Source organism: Prionailurus bengalensis, chromosome E2 (genome assembly GCF_016509475.1).
Source record: "Prionailurus bengalensis isolate Pbe53 chromosome E2, Fcat_Pben_1.1_paternal_pri, whole genome shotgun sequence".
NCBI lineage: Eukaryota > Metazoa > Chordata > Mammalia > Carnivora > Felidae > Prionailurus > Prionailurus bengalensis.
Genome location: NC_057352.1, coordinates 43,139,120 through 43,162,854, shown reverse-complemented (window position 1 = coordinate 43,162,854; position 23,735 = coordinate 43,139,120). Strand labels below are relative to the sequence as shown.

The 23,735-nt window shown below is 38.5% G+C and overlaps 1 protein-coding gene across 2 annotated transcripts in view; it reads right to left on the bottom strand.

Moving 5' to 3' along the window:
- Positions 1–7,449: 7,449 nt before the first annotated feature.
- The window catches only part of CBFB (core-binding factor subunit beta), a 56,859-nt gene continuing 40,573 nt past the window's right edge, over positions 7,450–23,735 (bottom strand). Inside the window, exons 5-6 of one of the 2 annotated variants that reach the window (XM_043599437.1) lie at positions 22,845–22,971; positions 7,450–9,706 (exon numbers count right to left, since the gene is read on the bottom strand). In XM_043599437.1, coding sequence (XP_043455372.1) covers positions 9,684–9,706; positions 22,845–22,971 — 150 coding nt within the window. In that variant the 3' untranslated portion in view covers positions 7,450–9,683. The remainder of the gene's footprint in view (positions 9,707–22,844; positions 22,972–23,735) is intronic. The other variant, XM_043599436.1, reaches the window with a different exon arrangement.

The window sequence follows — 23,735 nt, the reverse complement described above, 5'->3', positions numbered from 1 at the left end:
CGTAAAGCGTGGCGGGGGCGGGGCTAAGGCGAGATTTCAATCGCGGGGTCTGGGGAAGGAGCCCAAGGCGGAGTCGCGCATGCGCAAAATGCTGTGAAAGTCGCATAGTGGCGTGAGGGAGGCCAAACAGTACGACGCGGAAGGGTGTGTGCTTGCATAACGAGGGACCCCGTACTCCGTGAACCCCCACATCTGCACACCACACCATACACGTTTTACACGTCTGCACAAAGATGTGCACGCCACGCAACAAACAAATGTGACGTGGTTATACGACATCTGTCTGCTGTCTACACGTATGTCCTACTGATACTGGGCGCAAAAGGCGACTTCTGAGGGTGCAACGTCTGAGGCCCAGCGGGGAGGGAGGACACGGACTTCAAAGTGAGTGCGTAGTGTGCTTGAGTGTTTGGGTAGGGGCAGGGAGGTGGGGTAGAGGGTTGAGGGGGGAGGAGCTAGGCCAGACCTCCCATTGACCTAGTGCAGATGTACACAGCCTCCTGGGGCCGGTATCCAGAGGTCCTTGGCAGCAGCTCAGACTCTAGCCAGAGCCAGCTTTGCCGTCAATGCTGTGTGGTCTTGACCAAACCTCTGGTGCCCTTTTTGCTTCATTCTCCTCATCTATAGGTCGGAGGAGGGGCTCCTCTAGCCTGTTGAACCTGAGCTTTTGGTCCATGACCTGGGGCACTCAAAAACTACAAGGCAATCACGACTTCTTGTAAAGCTAAATCTTCATGGAAGCAGACTCTGGATTCTCACAACCACCCTGAGATGTCAGATTATACCTCACTTTACAAGCGAAAAAAATGAGGCACAGAGAAGTCAATGGCCTTGTGATGCTAGGCGGTAGAACCCGAGTTCTTTACATTACACTGCCCTTCGAGGAAGAATTTTAGCAGAGTAGAGAATGACATGCTAAATTCTCAAACTGGCTTGGTAGGAATGTAACTTGGGAGACTCCATCAAAACTTGAAGTCACTGCTGCTGGCATTAAAACAACACGGAGAAGGATGTCCATTGCAGCATCATATGCCAAAACAATATAACTGAGTCATTGAGATGTACATCAGTAGGGAAGTGGCTAACTAAACTGTGATATAAATATATATATATACACACACACACACATATATATATACACACACATATATATGTACATATATATATATGTGTGTGTATATATATATAAAAGAATGCGTTTAAAATTCAGAAGTATGTTATATCCCTGTATGCTGATTTAGAAGGAGCTGTAAGAGAAAAAAGGCAGGTGTAAACTGTACTAGTATGTAAAAACAAATAAAAGAAACATTGGTCATACCAAAAAGAACATTCCTGGAAAGATAAACAAAAATTATCAATAATACCTAATACAGGGAGAGGCTCAGGGTTAAGGGGGACATTTACGTCTTACCATGCATGGCAAACATTAAAGATGTAGATAGGCTATGAGGCACCTTGGTGGCTCGATTAAGTGTCTCACTCTTAATTTTGGCTCAGGCCATGCTCTCACAGTTTGTGAGTTCGGGCCCAGAGTATGGGCTGATGGCATGGAGCCTGCTTGGGATTCTCTGCTCCTCCCCAGCTCTCTCTCTCAAAATAAATAACTTTTTTTAAAAAAAGATGTAGATAGTTTGGATTATATGTGGATAGGATACGTTTAGGAAAGGTTAGTTGGGTGGCTGGCCTAGAATAGCATGGGAATAGACCTAGAAAAAACTTCTGGCATTGGTGAGGATTAATCTTAGTCAATCTAAAATGTTTGAATTGAAATAAAATCCAACCTAAGACTTGTTCTTATATTAAAAAACTACTTGGAGGGATTTATTTTTGGTGAACAAAGAGGGGTGGGGCAGGTCGTGAGGGGTGTGGGAAAGACAGAGGCAGAGAAAGCCACATGGATGACAACATGAAAAAGATTTTTAGTCTGGAGAATCCAAGTTACAGGAAGAACAAGGGCAGGGAAGCCCCTAAGAAATTTCCTATCGGGGTGATAGGCAGATAGGTTTCTGTGAACAATGTCAGTCAACAACAAATGATTATCTTTGCTCATTGTGTTATCCCCAAACCTTTGGCTTAAGTGCGATCTACCTAGGTTTTTGTCAGGGGTGGGAGTGACAGTTCTGGGATGGTGATCTGGGAGGAGGCCATTGTTCAGAGCCTGGTACACGGCTCGGAAGTATGAGGGGCCTCAGGGGAGTAGGCCAACTTGGGAGAATGTCAGCAACTGCCATTCCCATCACTGAGGGTGAGGATGTTCAGATATATTGAACTGGCTGCTGGTGGACCACTAAGAGGGAGCACAGGTGGTATTTCAACAGTTTAAGCTGGGCAAGCAGGGACTGTCTCAGTTTAGAAAATAGATGTGAAAATTAATAAAAGGAAACTTGTTTAGAATGGAGACAGGGGCCCAGCAGGGGGAGCTCTCACATCCAACCCCTGATGGTCAAATGCAGACCCAAGGAGACCAGACGTACCTTGTAAATCCATATTACTTTACTATTTTACTAACCAAGCAGGTAGAAGGAAGGTTTCCTCCTCTCTGGGCAATAGCTTAGCCAATAAGAAACTGTCACAACTAATGAAATTTTAGGAATTTTAGGGCAACACAACCAGCCTGATAAGAAAAACTGGGAAAATTGTCAGAACTGTACATTTTCTCAGGTTTGAAATGTCTCCACGCCCACTAAGCTACCCCTAAAGTCTCTACTGGGTCACTATATGATCAATAGGACTTCGTGCTTCTAGTCTTCTCTCCAATCAACCAAAATGAGCTTTTTTAAGAGTCCATTCCCTTAAGCTCACAACCTCTTAGTGGTTTCCTGTTTGCCTGTGGGAACAGCCTCAGTGTTTTAACATGGCTTAAAGGTCCATTCAGCACTGCTTGTGATCCTCCCCCTGGCCTATACTGACCCTTTCAGATTTATCTCATGGCTGCAGCCTCCTTCATTTCCATGTTTCAGCTCAACTGCTCATAGTTTCTCAAACTTACCATACTCTTGCCTCGCTGCCTGTAATACTTTTGTCACCTCTTTGCTAATGTAATGTCTTCCATTCTTGAGATTTCAGGTCTAAGTCTAAAGGAAACCTTTTTTGACCACCTAGACCAGGTTCGATGTACCACGTAACAGTCAGTGCTTGCAGTGTAACTTAAATGTTACTGCTTTTGGGGGCATCTGAATGGCTCAGTCGGTTACATGTCTGACTCTTGTTGATCTTAGCTCAGGTCAAGATCTCATGGTTTGTGAGTTCAAGCCCCACATCAGCTCTGTGTGACAGAGTGAAGCCTGCTTGAGATTCTCTTTCTCCCTCTCTCTACTTGTGCTCACGAGTTCTCTTTCTCAAAATAAGTAAACATTAAAAAAAAAAGTTACCGCTTTTGGTCAGTTTTGAGCTTTGCTGTAGGTTTTCGAACGGAACTATGATACATTTTAGGCACTAGATACTCATTTTCCCCCCAATAATCCTAGCAAGTAGTCATACTTTAATATTTTTTTAAAAAACAGTAAGCCTCAACATTTTCCTTTTTTATATTAAACTGACTTTTTTTGGTTGTATGATCTATGTTCATCTCACAATTTTTATATTGATGTGAACCAATATATGCAATTAAAAACCTCCTAGTAGCCACATTAAAAAAAGATAAAATTACTATCTTTAGCCCAATACATCAAATATCAATATACCCCGTATACAAAAGCATGATCATTTATATGTAATCAAAATAAAAAAAATGAGTGAAATATCTTACTTTTTTTGGTACTAGATCTTTGCTATCTGGTATTGTTAGCAGCGTGTATCAACTCTGACACTAAATTTTCAAAGGCTAAAGTGTAATAGTCCCCTAAAACAAAGTTTTAAGAGAAAAAATATTTTATATTGCCTCAGTTTTTAAATTTAAATAAAAAATTAAAATCAGATCCAGGGGCACCTGAGTGACTCAGTCAGTTAAGTGTCTGACTCTTGGTTTTGGCTCAGGTCATGATCTTACTTTGTGGGATAGAGCCCTTCATCGGGCTCTATGCTGACAGCATGGGACATGCTTGGGATTCTCTCTGCCCCTCCCCCACTCATACTCCCTCTCTCTCAATAAACATTAAAAACAGGGGCGCCTGGGTGGCGCAGTCGGTTAAGCGTCCGACTTCAGCCAGGTCACGATCTCGCGGTCTGCGAGTTCGAGCCCCGCGTCAGGCTCTGGGCTGATGGCTCGGAGCCTGGAGCCTGTTTCCGATTCTGTGTCTCCCTCTCTCTCTGCCCCTCCCCCGTTCATGCTCTGTCTCTCTCTGTCCCAAGAATAAATAAACGTTGAAAAAAAAATAAAAAAAAAAAAAAAAAAAAAAAAAAGGAAGAAAAAAAAATAAATAAATAAACATTAAAAACAAAAACACACCCAGGAGTTCCAGCTACAAGATCAAGCATCACCTTAGCTCTCCCACTTAAAACCCCCTTCCCTTGGGGCGCCTGGGTGGCGCAGTCGGTTAAGCGTCCGACTTCAGCCAGGTCACGATCTCGCGGCCCGTGAGTTCGAGCCCCGCGTCATGCTCTGGGCTGATGGCTCAGAGCCTGGAGCCTGTTTCCGATTCTGTGTCTCCCTCTCTCTCTGCCCCTCGCCCGTTCATGCTGTGTCTCTCTCTGTCCCAAAAATAAATAAATATTGAAAAAACAAAAAAAACAAAAAACAACAACAACAACAACAAACCCTTCCCTCAAAACTTTCTCTGATTGGCTCCCTTATTTAGGTCCCAGCAAAAATGTTACTTCCTGACACATCTTCTCTTCCCACCCTAATTCTGCCTTTGTATGACCTAATCACCATTTATACCATGATGCTATTTTAGTTTATTCACAGCCATCTATCACCTTATCATTTAACTAATTACTAATTGTTCCTCTGCTCCAGCAGATGTAAACTTCATTAAAGAGGAACTTTGTCCATTTTATTCATCTCTAGAAAACTGCCTGGCACATAGTTGGCTTACAATAAATACTTGTCAAATAAAAAAAATAAACATTAAAAAATAAGTTCCTTGGTTGTACTAGCCCCGTTTCAGCTGTTCTATAGCCACACGTGGCTAGTAGCTACCATACTGGAGACACTGTGGATAGAGATTATCTTCTCTAATCAAAGATTTCTCTTTGTCTTTTCTACTCACATTTCCTAATGTTTCTGAAACCTGAATAAGGCCAATGATGACCCTAAGTTGCTGAAATTAATTCTGAGAGTTAACTAATACAGCAACTGTTTAAAAAGTATCCTATATTTTAAAAAGCCAAACTATGGGGCCCCTGGGTAGCTCCGTCTGTTGAGCATCTGACTTCGGCTCAGGTCATGATCTTGCAGTTTACGAGTTCAAGCCCCGTGTCAGGCTCTGTGATGACAGCTCAGAACGTGGAGTCTGCTTCAGATTTGGTGTCTCCCTCTCTCTCTGCCCCTCCCCTGCTCACACACACTCTCTCTAAATTAAAAACATAAAAAAAAAAAAAGCCAAACTACCATTTTCACCCACAATCCCATCCCCCATTTGTAATTTTTTAGCCTAGACACATTTTTGGAATGCTATATATGTATATGTGGTAGTGCTCTAAGAAAGAGAACTATTGCTATCTAATCATGCCTTCAAATCTGCTTACAAGACTGAAATATTTGGGAGATCAAAACACCAATGTTGTCTTGTAATACCCAATTATACACACACACACACACACACACACGTGGCAGTGTGGCTGTGGTGGTTTAAAAATATGTCCACAAACTCTCACTATACCACCTTTGAAGAGAGATGAAGCTTAATACTCCTCCATTTGAGTTGTGGGCCTGACCTAGTGACTCACTTCTAACATAGAATATGGCACTCCAAGATTAGGTTATTAAAAAGACTGGCTTTCATCTTGAATCACTAGCTCCATGGAAATCAAACTGCTAAGCTGTGAGCTGTCCTATGGAGACACTCACATGGCAAGGAACGGAAGGAGGTCTCTATTCCAAAACCTAGCAAGAAATCAAGGGCTTTCACCCAATGGTGTCTCAGAAACTGAGGCCAGGCAATGAGTGGGCTTGGAAGGGGATTCTTCAGCCACAGGCAAGCCTGGAGATGACTGTAGCCTGGGCTGAAAACTTGACTCTAACTTCAGAAGAGACCAGAGATCAGGCAACTGAACTTCGCTTCTTCCAGCTTTTTTTTTTTTTTTTTTTTTGAGAGTACACAAGTGGGAAAGAAGGGCAGAGGGAGAGAGAGATATAGAAAGATAGAAAATCCTAAACAGGCTCTATGCTGAGCATGGGGGTGGGGGTGGGGGGTGGGGAGGCTCAATCCCACAACCCTAGACTCATGACCTGAGCCAAAATCAAGAGTCAGATGCTCAACCAACTGAGCCCCCCAGGCTCCCCTGCTTCTTTCAGATTTCTAACCCATAGAAACTGAGATGATGGTTATTGTTTTAGGCTGCTAGGATTTGGAGTAATGTTTTATGCAGCAATGGATAATTCATACAAGGGCTTATAACTTGAAAATGTTCCCCACTGACAAATAAAACATAAATCAATTAAGATACTTATTTTCCCAAGTAACCCAAAACTGGCATATCCAAATACCCAGTTCTAGAGATGATATACTTACTAAAACCATGATGCTACTGCTCAATTTTTGAAATTAACCCTCATTATTCTTTGGAATTTTCCTTAATGGTACCAGTTCATCATTTGTATTTGTTATTTGCAGCAAATCTGGTGGTGAATAATGAATTGTTTCATTATGAATCAAGCTTAAGGCATGCTTCTAAAGTGAAAGGCTGGTGTAGGAAAAATGCCAAGAAAAGTCCTAAGCTGGGGCGCCTGTGTGGTTCAGTTGGTTAAGTGTCTGACTTCAGTTCAGATCATCATCTCACAGTCTGTGGGTATGAGCTCCACATCGGGCTCTGTGCTTACAGCTTGGTGCTTGGAGCCCACTTTGGATTCTGTGTTTCCCTCTCTCTCCCTGGCCCTCCCCGGCTCATGCTCTCTCTCAAAAATAAACATTAAAAAAAAAAAAAAAAGTCCTAAGTATGGTTGATACAACACCAGCACAATCAAACTGTGTATTCCTACAATGACTACCTTGAATAATGGTACTAATCTGAATGTGTAATTTTTGAAATTCTTCCTCTCCTGCAAGGTCAGTACTTCATAGTTGTATCTCATAGGATGGGTATATCAAACCACATTTTTAAAAAACCATAATATACATTGGGCACTTAGTATTCTTCGTGATAATTCTATTAAAGGCTTTCTTTGAAATCAGTGGAAATGACCACTAGATGCCACTGTTGTTAAGGTTAAAAAAAAAAAAAAAAAAAAAAAAAAAAAAAAAAAAAAAGGGATGAAAGAACATTTCAGAAACAACCTAAGTCAATTTTCATGTCATAATGAGCACCAGAACAGAAATTGTTGGATAATGTCAATGAAGAGCCAAGAACTTTTTTTCACTACACATAAGTTTATTGTGAAAGTAAATTAAACATACAAACATACAATATGGCTAATGGTGGCAAAAGCAATCTGGCAGCTTAAGGCAAGTTTTAATGGAGATGAATTTAGAAAAGATGATGCAATGATGTAATTTTGTTTAAATATAGATCATGGAAAAATATCAAATTGCATCAATAACTTAATAAAAGTTTTCAAAGCCTGCACTACTGGAGAAAAAGGGCTTATGATCTTAATGCCAGCATTAAGACAGATGGAAACAGCACTGTGCTAAATGACAGGAAGAGTCGAATATTTACAGAAGGGTGGCAATATGAACATTTAATAACATTTGATCTTAGTTACCGGTGGAATGAAAGCCCTTAGCTAGAAGCAGTAGAGGAAAATGAACCATCACCATCATGTTATTAAAAAAATTAAGTGCAGAAGTCAAAAAACCAAGGAGCTCTGTGATAAAGTAACCTTAAAACACCACTTTAAGGGCCACTTAAAAGGTGATTCCCTCAGGGGAAATTAGGGCACTGAGTGTGTAAACATGTGAACTGCACAACACCAAATACCAACCAAATTCATTCATAGTACTTAGTTACACAAGATCAGCATGGTCCGTTATGATGCATTATTGTTTATAACAATTTAAACACACTCCTTACCATGCATGACTTCAAATATATAACAAATATTTTTATTCTGAGATACAGGATATGTTTATGAATCATAAGACCTATATACAACAAAAGTCACACCTCCCTCATCAATCGTGTGTGTGTGTGTGTGTGTGTGTGTGTGTGTGTGTTTTAAATGCGATGACCTTATTCATACTTCAGTTCCTTTTCTGAATTGACCATGTCAGTTTCTCACTCTTTAAAATAATGCCATTCTATTACGATAAAATATATTTTTGCAAAAATTCAGAAATGTAGTAACATTTAATGAATGTGACCATGAAAAATATTTGTAAGGAGGTTCCAAATGACTTAGCACTTTTTTCCAGTCTTGTATTAAAAAAAAAAAAAAGTTGCATTCAATTTGATAGTGAGCCTATTTTAAAAATATTCTTATACTAATTCATCTCAAAAGGTTCTATTAATAGTTCTTCTGGAAAATACCATATATATAACCTGTGAGGTTTTTCCCAGAATAATTAATGAAGAAAATGTATCCTCTGCACAGATGAACATTTTCTAAGACTAATCTTTCATCACCCAGCATTGTTTTTACAAAAGCATGCATTATAAAATACACATAAAAGCAGCTATCTTAAACATGATTTTAATACAATATTACCTTGGTAGCTGATTCATCACTGTCTCCAGTTTAATATGCTGTTACATACATGAAGGAGCTCCAGTATCCCTTTTCTGATTGACTTAAAAAAAAATCCCTGAATAAAACAGAAGCCAGCCTGTGACTTCTTTAGGCATTTCAGTAGAGTATTACCATCTATGGAGAGTATCTCCACACAAACTCATGATTACAGAACAGAATGTAAAACAGATCTGGGGCAGATTAGAGTTAATACCAATTAAAATTTTTTATGTTTAAGGAGGAAAGAAAAAGGAGCTGATTATCAACATTTAAAAGGATACTGCAACTTTAACAACTGTAAACTTTGTGTTAAAAGGCTGTGGCAGACAGCTCTATGCTACTAGGTCTTTAGCTTGTAAATAATGCAAACACATCAGCAGTTTTAAAATGCCATAGACTATAAAAACACAGAAACAAAACAAATAACCAAGAATGTCTATCTAAAATGAAGCTGTGTAACCAACACATCTAAAATTCCAAAAATAATTAGAACAACCAATTAGGGGGAAAAACCCTCTGAAAAAATTTTAATTTCTTGACTTGTTTTTAAATGACATAAACTTTTAAATTAAAATGGAGGAAAAGAGCTTTACAAGTGGATAGTTTCAACTCATTTAAAATAATGCCAACAAGGTAAGCTTGCATAGAAAAAAATGTCAAATTACTGGCTACATGCATACAAAATTAGAAATGCAGGTATTATAATCATAGTGCAAAACCATGGCAGTTTGTGATGTCTTGTTACTGCCTAAGGTTGAGAAATAGACTGCGGTACCTCCAGTTATCACAGTTTCTGGTCTTTTAATGATTATTTCTGCTGACTAGAAACAATGTAAATGTAAAGATAGGTGGGCACATCTACTGTGCTAATTAACGAAGTTTGAGGTCATCACCACCACCTAAATTGGAACCAGGACTAGGGTCTTGTTGTCTTCTTGCCTGCAATGACAAAATTATAATTTGGGGTCAAAACATGTTTTGAAAATCAAAGTGCCAGATAAATACAGTATAAGACACAGTAGCATTTAAAAAATGTTTACAACCATCTTTACATGTAAGAGGAAAAAGAACAATTTAAATTGTGTATTAAATATTTTGCTAAAGTTTCCAAAAAACCAAGAATAAAAATCTCATTATATTCAAAAGAACATTATCAAAATATGTACTATGTATAAAAGAACAACAAATCCATGTTTATAGTTTTTGGACTACAGGGTTAAACACATCATCCATTTATCTTAGAATCAAACTTCCCCTTTGAATAATAGCTGACACTTATTGAACACGAACTATATCCGGGGCACTGTTCTAAGCACTTTTCATAGATGAACTGATTAAAACTCTGTCAGCAACCTATAACATAGGTGCTACTGTTTATCTATTTTATAGTCACACAAAAGTATAAAGTCTACCAAGTGTATGATTGAATAATGTAGTAGTGAATTTCATCTTACACAATGCCATCTCTGCCAACCAAGCTGTAACTAAAAATCTCTACCTCCGATAATAAAATCATTACTATGGATAAAGAATTGGCTTAAAAGCAAAAATGGGTACTCTTAGAGCTTCCACTAAGAAGAACTGCTTCAAGGAGGTCACAATCTAAGAGTACAAGTAAACAGAATTTTAACTCCTTTGGTTATATACATCAAAATTGAAAGGCCAGGTTCTATTTTTCCAATATAGAAATAATGGACATGACTGTATTTACAAATACCTTTATATGATTGCATAAATATGGAGGAAACAAAGACAGGAGTACAACACGAAAATTTGTTATTTAACAAGTGCAATTCTTAAAAAATAACCTATCCCCCACCACCAAAAAAAAAAAAAAAAAACCCAAATGCAATTCTTAATGAATAAATTTGAGTAAGGGCCGGGCACCTGGGTGGCTCAGATGGTTGAATGTCCAACTCTTGATATTGGCTCAGGGCATAGTACCAGGGTTATGGGATTGAGCCCTGTATGGGACTCTGTGTTTAGCATGGAGCCTACAAAAGATTCTCTCTCTCTCTCCCTCTGCCTCTCTCTCTGACTCGTGCTCTCTCTAAAAATATAATTTTTTTTTTTAAATAAAATCTAGGAGCACCTGGGTATCTCAGTTGGTTAACCCCCAACTTCAGCTCAGGTCATGATCTCACGGTTTATGAGTTTAAGCCCTGCATCAGACTGTCTGCTGTCAATGCAGAGCCCGCTTTGTATTCTATCCCCCTCTCTCTGCCCCTCCCTGCTCATGCTCTCTCTCAAAAATAAATAAACATTAAAAAAATAATAAAATAAATTGAATAAAATTCAAAACAAAACAAAATAGGGAAAAAATTACAGTCCCTGATCCACTTACATACACAGAAGTATTTTTATCACAACTATAGAGGTTAGACAATTATAAACACTGAGGTTTTCAAGTTTCACTTTAGAATAAACATTTCTAGTCAAACTGATGGCAAATTACTTAATAGAGCACATCTAACAACTAACAGGTCCTGCATGACACTCTCTGCCACTATTAAGTTTTTATGGAACCTAGTACCCCTGTGGTTTACATACAACATTAACTCTCAGTGTCTTTCACAAATTCCAATGTGTGTTTCCTACATAAGCTTTCTTCAGGGACTACAAATGTGAGTGGAGCACAAATGTCTGACTGTATACAGAACCTGTTTCCTTCAGCAACCATGGTTAGATGATGATATACACTGGCAACTCCATTTTACCAGTAGTTCAGCCACAAAAGCCTGAGGTCACCCTAACACCTCTTTCTCTCACACTCACCTTTAGATTCTAACAGCTCTACATTAACCATATTCTGCATGTGACCACTTCTAACTGCCCCCACCTCTCTCACCCCAGTCTATGCCACCACCATTCTTAATCTGGATCTTCTCTGGAGTCACCTCTGATATATGCCAGTAGCTGAGACTTCTTCAAATTACCTATGCAATCTTTAGCTAAATGGAATACTGTACTATTATCGCCAACTGATTCTTCATTGTCTGTTTTTGGCAACAAATCTAAGCAAAATCTAACCAAAAGTTGAAACAGTCTCATTTCAGTTCTTAACATCTAAAACAGTTGTTACAGAAAGAGCATCCTTGACCTTCAAACAAGCATCTAAACAAATCATACTTGTATTGTATGATCAAGTTTTAGTCAGAAGCTCCAGCTGTGTCATTTCTCAAGAGGGTTCTGTTTAGACAGAAATGAACCTTCCTTGTTCCTTTCAAACAAATCAAATAAAACCCAACACTAACTTCTGTAGTCCTTCTTATAAATATTGATAGGAGATTTTAACTATTTTTTATTAGCATACTGCTCACTGACTGAATTTTAGCCTATTTCTTTCAATTAGTCAGGTTAAAGTTACACTGCATGGTACAGACTGAAAAACCAATGGAATGCATATTCACCAAAAACAAAAACAAAACCAATTTGAGTTTCCATGAAGAATCAATGTTAAATGTAGTGTAAGGATGGATCGATTCTGCAAAATCAGAGATGGTGATTTAAGCATCTGGTTTCAGTCAATGAAGGTTAGAAAGGGGCTGAGCAGTGAAGAAACACAGAAAAATCAATCCTAATTATATATTTACAAATCACTATTAACCTACCAATAATACTTTGTGAAAAGGATATTTCAGCTTTGGTCTTGAGATAAGAGTAGTTATCTTAATAATGGGATGACTTCAAATGAGTGACAGGATGTCAGCAGCAGTCATCAGCAGCTGGAGTTCTCCTTTCTGGTCATGGCTGTGCAGAAGTTGCCAGGGATTTGTTTGTTTAAAATAAATTTTGGTAAAGGCATGAGAGGAGTAAAGTTGTTTTGCTACTTATTTGTGTTTGCAGTTTCCATTTACATTGTGAAGATGGAGTCAGAAAGATGTAAGGGAAGACACTGTGAGGGAAAAGCAAAAATAAGATAAATACAGACAGCGGGGGAAGTCAATAGCGGGAGAGCAGGAGAGGAGTAAGAGCTGGAGACTGGAATGAAATTTAATGCTCGCAGGGAAGAGGTATGGGCTGTCACATGAAGGAAATAAGCACAGAAAAACAGATTTATGTTCAGTGAAATAGCTTCCACAAGACCGGAATTCAACAATTGGATGAACTGCCTTGAGAAGTAGTGCTTTCTATTGTCGTAGTTTTTAAAACTTTTGTTTAATGTTTATTTTTGAGAAAGAGAGAGTGTGAGTGGGGTAGGGGCAGAGAGAGAGGGAGACACAGAACCCAAAACAGCCTTTAGGCTCTGAGCTGTCAGCACAGAGCCTGATGCGGGGCTCAAACCCACAAACCATGAGATCATGACCTGAGCCAAAATTGGACGCTTAACCACCCAGGCGCCCCTACTGTGACAGTTTTGTAATGAGGGCTCAATGTTTTAGAAGGAATTCTATGAGTAATCAGTTAGACTAGATGGTGGCTAAGAAACTCTCTGAACTCTATTATTCTACCAGCATCAAGTCCATAATTTCTAGTTTCTTTTTCCTCTGTCAATCCACATGGGCACTTGATTCTAACTTTTTATTAACAGCTATTTCAGAATAGTTTTAATATAAAGCAGATACCCACAAGCCTGTTCAGGATACAAATATGTTTTTAATATTTATAAAGAAGTAATCTAGACACTTTACTACAGACCTCCTACTACCAGTTGCTCCTGTTTTCTTTCTTTCAATATGCTATTGCCCAAATAGTTTTGAGGAGGCAGTCATGAGATGAGTCCAAAATGTAGAGAAAAAGAATAGTCACCAGGCACTGGAGTTTTCCCTACTGGCCAGGGCTGTGCAGAAGTAGCCAAGAGCAGGGATACCCAAATAAAAATGAATAAAACTTGTTGCATGATTTCCACTCTTTTATTATCAAGATCATCAAAATCCTGAAAACTCGTGAGAAAATGCCCTAATATTTCAAAATAGCTTCAACTTACTGAGTATATACTGTGTTCACACACTGTGCTTACTATTTTATATGTCTGACACTTGACTCAACGTCAGAACACAGAATCACAGAATTTTAAAGTGGCAAAGTATGTCAGAGATTTTTAGTTCAACTCTTATCTGACAGATGGTAAGCCTATGACCAGGAAGGTTAAGTGATTCCCCAAGGTTTCACAGTTAGGTGGTGGCAGTCAGAACTTTAAACTCACAATCAGCATTAATGTCAACCTAAGTCATGGCTGTTTCTTCCAACTGCTAAAGCTGGATGAAACACAAAGCAGAAATTTTCAGTGCTAGTAATATGACAGAAGGGAGTGTACTTTCTCCAAACTCATTAAAAAGGTAAAAACCAAGTCAGCAGACAATCATAAACACTTGTCAGGTAAGGAGAATGCAAGAGCTGATCTAATGGGCATGTAAAAAAATATAGTTCTGGGGTGCCTGGGTGGCTCAGTTGGTTAAGCATCTGACTCTTAATCTCAACTCAGGTCTTTTATTTTTTAAGTTTATTTATTTTTTTTGAGAGAGACAGAGAGAGCAAGTGGAGGAGGGGCAGAGAGAGAAAGAGAGAATCCCAAGCAGGGTCCACACTGTCGGCACGGAACCCGATGTGGAGCTCGAACTCACGAACCAGGAGATCATGACCTGAGCTGAAACCTAGAATTGGACACTTAGCTGACTGAGCCACCCAGGCGCCCCAACTTATTTATTTTTTTAATTAAGGAAAAAAAGTTTATTTTTGAGAGACAGAGAGAGTACGAGCAGGGGAGGGGCAGAAGGAAAGGGAGACAGAATCCGAAGCAGGCTCCAGGTTCTGAGCTGTCAGCACACAGCCCAATGTGGAGCTCAAACCCACAAATCGTGAGATCATGACCTGAGCCGAAGTTGGATGCCCAACTGACTGAGCCACCCAGGTGCCCCTCTCAGCTCAGGTCTTGATCTCAGGGTCACAAGTTCAAGACCCATGTTTAGCTCCATGGTGGGGTGAAGCCTACTTAAAGTATATATGTATACATATACATATGTGTATATATACTTCTTATAAAGTATACAACTTTAGGAAAACTTTACAAATAAAGTGACATTTCAATATAAAAGAGATAGTAGAAATAATCTACATTTCTGAGCGTGGACTGGGATGGCTCTGCCACTTTAGCTATGTGATCTTAGACAAGTTTCTTATTCTCTTTCAGCCTCAGTTCCTCAAAATGGAGATACACCTTGTAAGAGTGCTTTAAGAACCAAGTGTAAAACAAATATTGTGGTGTATACTGCCTGGCATGCAGTAAGTACTCATGCTGTCATTATTACAACAAAGCTGCTCATCACTTCCCAATTTATCTATAGGAGCATTTGCAATGTTAAAAAAAACACAACAACCCTGTATATCCTGCAGATAAGAGTAATTTTTAAGAAATAAATAAGGTTGGAACAAAATAAATCTTAATGGAGTTTTGCATCTCCTATGCTAGCGAGCAAACCAAGACTGTCTTTCTGTCTTGGTGTGGGAGACCGCTGATCTAGCACCCTCTTCCTCCTTGTCAATCCCCTTCTGATTCTCATTCTCAGTCTGAGTTCATATTCCCACTTCATCTACTGCCTTTACCAGAAGACACGTCAGGAAGGCCTAGGATAGACAGATTTTTATGTTAGTTTGTCCTCACACAAAAAAGAGTGTTGGTGCAGTTAAAGTGATTTGAACACTGAAGTCTGCGGGAATTTAAAATAGTGGCTGAGATTTTTCTTCTTGGACCACACAGAATCGAAGGCTCCAAAAACATACAAAACAAATATAAAAACCACATAAAGCCTTTTGCCTGTTTTTATTTCCAAATAGTTTCCACCTAAAATTCTCCTGTGATTTGAATTGTATTAAAACTGCCTATAGTAAAATAAGCAATAATTATTTACTCATTCTCTGACATTAAAGACAAGAATTTATTTGCTAACACTTTATAAACCAACCAGATGAAAGTATTTTCTACATAATGACAGAGAAAATCTTTCAGCACCCTGTCACCATGCAGCTGAATTAAGAACCAACAGCTTTAGAAAGTTAAGAGGCCAATCAACTTGAAGGCAGTCTCTAGACAGGGAGTATACACGAGCTGCTACCAAACAGATAATGGAGGCATCTTTCCAATTTATTTATGACCAAAGCACTCATTCTGTCCTTTATGAATCTCAATCTTATTTCACAAAAATCCCAAAGTAAGGCATTTGAATTCCAGCTGTACAGATATGTGACCTGAAGAGAACCGTCATCAGTAACACATCAACATTTGCAAATCATGGAAGGATTCTCAGGTAACAAGGTACCTGCCTCCTTTCATGTGGCAACAGACAGGAATGAGAGGCATTTCACAGAAGAAATGTCTGTGATTATTTTTTCTTTTTTTAACACCTAATTTTTATTAAAATACAAGAGAGTGTGCACAGATCATAAATATGTAACTTGATGAATTTCCCACTAAGTGAACACACCCATGTAACTAGCACCCAGATCAAGAAATACATTATTACCCAAACTTGGGAAGTTCCTCTTGTGCTCCCCCCACAACCCCCTAGTCACTACTCAATCAAGGTAACTGCTATCTTGACCTCCAACAGAACCCAGAAAAGTTTAAAGCCCTTTACTACTGTTAAAAACCAAACAACCAACACCAGAATATAAAATAGCTTGGCAAAAGATCTGACTTTCACAGTCTAAAGATAGGATATGCCTGCTTTTACTGCTACTCCAGATACACTGTGAACCAAAGTGAGGAAGTGAGCCCATTTTAAATGTCAGATACTGAGCTAGGCAGCAACCTGGGAAGTAGGACGTTAGCTGTTTTACAGATGAGACTCACAAGGATAAGTAACTTTTCTAATGTCACAAGGCAACAAATAGTGGAGCCAGGATTCAAAATCAGAGCAATCTATTACAAACCTCATGCTCATTCGACTACATCAAAGGTTTTCAAGTTATATTCTGCAAGCTACTGGGTTCCATGAAAACACCCTGGGACTACAGAAGGAAAACAGAATAATCCCTACCCCCACTTCATCCAGAACAATGCCTCTTTTATCTATTATTTGGGGTTCTCTATAAAATTTCAAATGAAGGAAGGATTTCACATTTTTAGAAAAAGCCCATATGCCAGAGAATACATATAGCAAGTTCTAGACTCTTCTAGTTGCATCATTTTGTGTTAACACTAAAAACAACACCTCCCCCCCCCCAAAAAAAACCCTTTCTTTCCTAAAGAGGTAATAGATGCACATGATACAAAATTCAAAACGTATACAAGATAAACAGTGAAAAGGAATCACCCTCCCATGTGGCCCCCAGTTTTCAATTGGTTTCCTACATGTCCTACTAAAGAGAGACTATGTATATATTCAAGCAAATATGTGTATGTACTCTTTTTTTAAAAATACCCGAAGGGTAAAAGATGTTATGTACCTTTTGCATACCATTTTATTGTACACCAAAGATTTAACAGTATTTGGATAAGGTTACTAACATAAACAATGTTTCTTCATTTTACTATAGTTTTTCATTTGCCAAATTAGTTAATAATCTGCTATGACCTCTGAAAGGTAAAGAAAATATCATATACTGGGGCACCTGGGTGGCTCAGTGGGTTAAGCGTCCGACTTCAGCTCGGTCACAATCTCACGGTTCGTGAGTTCAAGCCCCACGTCGGGATCTGTGCTAACAGCTCAGAGCCTGGAGCCTGCTTCGGATTCTGTGTCTCCCTCTTTCTCTGCCCCTCCCCTGCTTGCACTCTGTCTCTCTCTCTCAAAACAAATAAACATTAAAAAAAAAAAAGGAACAAGAAAATATCATACTACTAAAATATCTTTTTCCAGAAAACCAGAAAAAGAAAATACTAAATCCTACCATGAATGATGGATTGAAAAATTTCTAGGTGCACCTGGGTGGCTCAGTTGGTTAAGTGTCCAACTCTTGATTTTGACTGACATCATGATCTCATGGTTTGTGGGTTTGAGCCCCATTGCTGGGCTCAATGTGGAGCCTGCTTGGGATATCCCCCCTCTCTCTCGCTCTCTCTCTCCCTCCTTCCACTCATGTGTGCTCCTTCTCTCTCAAAAATAAATAAACTTAAAAAAAAAAAACTCTCTAAATTTTACAGACAGTAAAAGAGAAACCTGCTCAAGGAGTTTTATAACTGAATACAGGTTAAAAGACACTAACACATACCGAAACCCTTTGTAATCTTAACCTTAGACATATATTAAATGTTCATGAGCACCACCATTACAAATTTAGCACTGCAGGGCTAGATGCCTCAGAGGTTATCCAAACAGGGCTGGGACATCCCTAAGCCTCTGTACTGCCAGGATCTCAAACTTCCAAGGACCATTTACTGGGTTACTGCCACCCACGAGTTACCACTGCTCCTTGGCCCTTGCCTCTAGTCAGGCATCAGGACCACCCACTGGAACTATTATTATTCTTTTTTTGCCTCAGCCTTTTCTTTTCCAGGCAAAATGGTTTGTAACCTCTCCTGGCAGGTTTTATTTTTCAACTTAATCATCTTTATGGGTGATGTGGAAATTAATTTCCCAGTGCTAGGCTGTATTTGTAGAGACCTTCTGGTTAGGAATCTGGTTTAAGTCTTCGTTCCTCCTTCCATTAACCAACTACTTGAAAGAGCAAGTCAATTTTTCTCAGTATCAGTTTCAACTGTAATAAGAATTTTAGAGTACACGGCATAATGTCCCCTATGGATGTTCAAATTAAAAGGGGGAAACAGTAATTTTCCCTAATGTTCTCCTTTTAGGAAAAAGAAGGTAAACTGTAAGGAAACAAGCTGATACTAGGAATCTGTTATGGATTTTTAAAAAAAATTTTTTTTCAACGTTTTTATTTATTTTTGGGACAGAGAGAGACAGAGCATGAACGGGGGAGGGGCAGAGAGAGAGGGAGACACAGAATCGGAAACAGGCTCCAGGCTCCGAGCCATCAGCCCAGAGCCTGACGCGGGGCTCGAACTCACAGACTGCGAGATCGTGACCTGGCTGAAGTCGGACGCTTAACCGACTGCGCCACCAAGGCGCCCCCTTTTTTTTAAATATATATGCACAAAGTACCAAAAGACACACATACCCAAAACTCCCCTAAGTGACTGCCAGTACTGCAAGCTCTGGAGACAGATTTCAGTCCAGCTTTGTAGATGAAAGTTCTCTACAAGAACGGATGGTTTAATTTTTGCCATAAGAGACTACAGGATCTTAAATCATTGATGACAATCTAACCATTTTTGCTATGCTCCAGGTCATAATGCAGGGAAAGTGCCCTGATATACTTTTAGAGAGCTAAAAGGATGTTCTTCGCCAGATCATTCAATTAACTGGAACCAGCACAGTCGTCAAGCTCTTAGTGCTAAAGAAGTACTGTAGAGCTATTATTTACTGTAGGCATACACAAGCCAACCACCATACTAAGTGCTTTTACAAGCATTTCCCCCATTTAATTCTCACAATGATTTCTTTCTATGAGAAAACAAGCTTAAGAGAGATTGGCCAGCAATGGAACAGGAATCTCAACTAGGCCTGATTACAAAGTCCATGTTCTCAAATCACGGACATATAAACCAACTAAAAAACAATCTATCCAAGCAACAAATTATTTAATACCTCTGTCAACAGAATATGTTTTTGTTCATACACAAATATAAACACATACATATAAAATTCATACACCAGAATGATTTTCTTCAAGTAGCATTATTATTTATTTATTTTTTTTTAAGTAGGCTCCATGCCCAGTGTGGAACCCAAGGTGGGACTTGAACCCATGACCCTGCGATCAAGACTTGAGTGGAGATCAAGAGTCGGATGCGTAACCAACTGAGCCACCCAGGCACCCCTTCAAGTAGCATTATTTATAAGAATAATCAAACTAGTATTTAAGAAAAGACAACCCTTAGTATTAACTAATCTAGAATTTTATTTAAAGCAAAATATATACAAAGACTTCCTAAATAACTGTTCCACTAATTATCAAATATTCTTCACTTATGTTTATTAAAAAAAATTTTTTTTAATGTTTATTTATTTTTGAGAGAGAAAGAGAGACAGAGCATGAGCAGGGAAGGGTAAGGGAGAGAGGGAGTCACAGAATCTGAAGGAGGCTCCAGGCTCTGAGCTGTCAGCACAGAACCCGACATGGGGCTCGAACTCGAGAACCTTGAGATCATGACCTGAGCCAAAGCTGGTCGCTTAACTGACTGAGTCACCCAGGCGCCCCTTCACTTATGTTTTTTAAAGTTTGTTTATTTTGAGAGAGAGTGTGCGAGTAGGTAAGGGGCACAGAGAGAGAGGGAGACAGAGAGAATCCCAAGCAGGCTACACACTGTCAGAGCAGAGTCTGATGAGGGGATCAAATTCATGAATGTGAGACCATGACCCAAGTCAAAGTCAGATGCTTAACTGATTGAGCCGCCTAGGCACCCCTCAAATAATTATTCTTCATATATAATGTACCTGAACAGCACTTCTTAAAAAATGTTTATTTATTTTTGAGACACAGACAGAGACAGAGAGACAGAGACAGTGTGTATTGTGTGTGTGTGTGTGTGTGTGTGTGTGCGCGCGCGCGCGTGCGTGGGGGGAAGGGGGGCAGAGAGAGGGGGAGACAGAATCCGAACCAGGTTCCAGGCTCCAAGCTGTCAGCACAGAGCCCAGATGAAGAGTCGGACGCGTAACCTACTACGCCACCCAGGTGCCCCTAGCCGAAGAGCACCTTTTATAAAACATTTTTTTTCTTACATTCATTTAAAGACATATTGGCTTATTCCAGAAAGACTGACCAATCATGTTCTCAGACATGACAAGATCTCTTACTACTTTAATGCCTTTGCATACACTGCTCTTTCTGCCCAGAATGCTTTCCCTAGCTTGTCCAGTAAGCAAACTCCCACTCTTCCTTCAAACCCCTGCAAGGGTATTCCCCTGTGAATTCCCCAGACAGAGGCAGACATAAACACTTATTCCTCTACAGTGCCACTGTTCCCCTTCTGAACCTCCATTATGAATGCCTGCTGCTAAAGTAGTCTCCAATTGTGTGTTTATGTATCTATTTTCCCTCAAGACTGACAGTTGCTGAAGGACAGAAACCGTGCATTTTCATCTATATATTTCCCAGTCCCTAATGCAGAATCCTGCACAACATAGTTGGGGTTCATTACTTAGTACTTACCTAATATAAACCAACAAATTATAAACATTTAAAATCTTTCCAGAGATCATTAACATGTATTATTTGACTTCAACTAACTTCTAGGCTATCCTGTAACTCTAGTTTTCAGACAGGCAGGATAGAAACTGTTTTCTGAAGATCTCCATTTGACAACTAAACACAATGTACAAAAAAAAAACCACTGTGATGGGTAATGTGAGGGTTAAAATATCAGGGCCCCATCTCATTGGGAATCTACAATACAGTAGAAGACACTTTTTAATTGTTTCAACATATTGTTCAGTAAGAACAATAACAGAAGTGCTCTGGATTCTACAAAGTGGAAGGGCCAGTTATAATTAAGAAGGCTAAAGAAGAGACTGACAGATAACATTTAAGTTGGGTTTTAATGAATGAGTAGAAAGGTATATTACTAGGCACGGAATAAACAGTATGAGCAAAAAAGTTCAGAAGTATAAGGTAAATGCATATTATATGTTTAAAACCTTCTTACTATTACAGATACAAGCACTCCAAAAGAAAATGGCATGGGAAGTCTGATCACAGGAATTGAAAAGCTTCAAAGAAACCAAAACCAAATGCATTGCATAATGTTTAAAATAACATTAAATTTTCATGTTAATTTAAATAATAGTGCACATATAATTCTGTGTATGCAAACCCCACAAATTTTCTGTAACACTGATTAAAACATTTTTTTAATGTGCTAAAATACATAGAACATAAAAATTACCATCTTAGCCATTTTTAAGTGCACAGTTCAGAAGTGCTAAGTATTAAGTACCTTTATTTTGTTGAGCAACCAATCTGTAGAACTCTTTTTAATGCCCGGAAATTATTCTATTTAGTTCATGTAATATATTTTAATTCTATTTCTTTTGATTATCAAAGGTGAATGTATTCTAACTTCCTATTTCTTTTTGTGTGAAATGTATACATCAGTAAGTAAGCTTATAAACTTGAAGCATAGGATGTTAACATTTGACAATATTCTTTTTCAAACACATTAGTTCTCATCTTGATTGTTTTTGTTTGTTAGAGTATACTTTTTATAGAAATTGGATTTTTGAACAATGTATAGATACTTTAAATAGTAGTCTCATAATTAAAGTCTGCTTAAAGTAGGGTACAATTTTATATAGAAAAAAATCCATGTAAATTAAAAGTCATATCAAATTTAAATAATGCTTAAGACTAAACCTCAGTCTTCCGTTGAAGACTGAAGTGACAGGAGTAAAAGAGACACAAGGCACTGATTGCTATAAAAACTGAAGTAATGAGTACTTTTGAGGGGAGGGACAAGGTCATAATTAGATGCATACGTGGAGGGGGTGCTTCTGGGAGAGCTGTGAACGTTTGATATTTTTGATCTGGATGGTAGTGATTAGGGTGTTAGCCTTGTAATAATTAAGCTACATATTTCTTTTGTGTAGATTTCTATATCTGTACCATAAAAAAGTTAAAAGTGGGCTACTTAATTCAATTCTTTGAGTAGTTTGAAAACATTAAATTTTCCCTTTAGTAAGGAGAATACACAAATGGCTAAAAATTAGTTACAAAATCAAGACATTCATAAAAAAATGTAAAGTAATATTATTCCCAAAGAGTTAGTATGTATTCTAGGATAACATAAGGTAATTTTTACAAATAATCTGACAAATAATTGAGACAAAAAAGAGGTAAGATATTTGGATCAATGAATTAAGAGAATATATACATGACAGTAAATGATTTTTATGAGGATCAATGAATGAGGAATTCATGTACAACCTTAAAATTAAGACCAAGTTTCTTTATAGCAATTACATTTAATAAATACCAAGACACAGTACAACTTTTGAAAAATGAAAGACAAAATTAAACTATTTAAAAACATTATACACAAACATGACATAGAGAGCCTGAGAGTTTGGGGGAAAGTACTAACCAGTTACTGCCAGCAGCTGTGAAACTCTCACCTCCATTTCCTCCCGATGAGACCTGTCTCTGTCTTCAAATTCACGCGTCCTTCTCCGGGCCTCTTCAAAGGCCTGTTGTGCTAATGCATCCTCCTGCTGTCAGAATACATGAAAGGGATATTTCAATTTTGATCTATAATAAAAATTTTTAATCTGTTATTTTTTGGAGGAAATGAACAGCAGAGTATATCTTCAAATATCAAAACCATTTAAAAAAGCTAACACTGAAGCTACTTTTAAAAGAAAACTTCAGTTTGTTCATGTTTTACATCACACTTTGGAAACAGTAACTGTTCATGATCTTTCCTTTCCTTACCTCATCTATTCACCAAAATAAAATCCTGTACAAGTCAATACTTAAACCACAGAAGATCAAGAAAAAAATTTGGTATATACTTCTATAATTTGCTATTAAGACAGGCCAGGTCCTCAAATTAGGTCACTAAAGCCAGAAATAGAAAAGAGAATATTAACAGAATTAATGATAAAAATGTTTGAAACTGCTGAACAACAGAAAGTAAATAAAAGTCCAAAGGATGTCACCAAGGAAAAATATTTGTAACATATAACAAATTTATCTGAATTTTCCCAATTAATAAAGATCTGCACATGAAGAAAACCCAGATACCTCAAACTCATCGTGTCTAAAGGGGCAACCGACTGAAACTTTCTCCTTTACTCGTCTCTAGTCTCCATTCATGGCATCCCTCATTCATTTCTGACAGAAACCTGAGACACCTTTGACTCTTTGCTCTCCTCTTTTCTCCACAGAGCCAATCAATCACCAAGTCCTAACCATCTGACCTCCTAAATATTTTTGAAATCTTTGTCTCCTTTTATTTCCTGCATTTTTCCAGTTC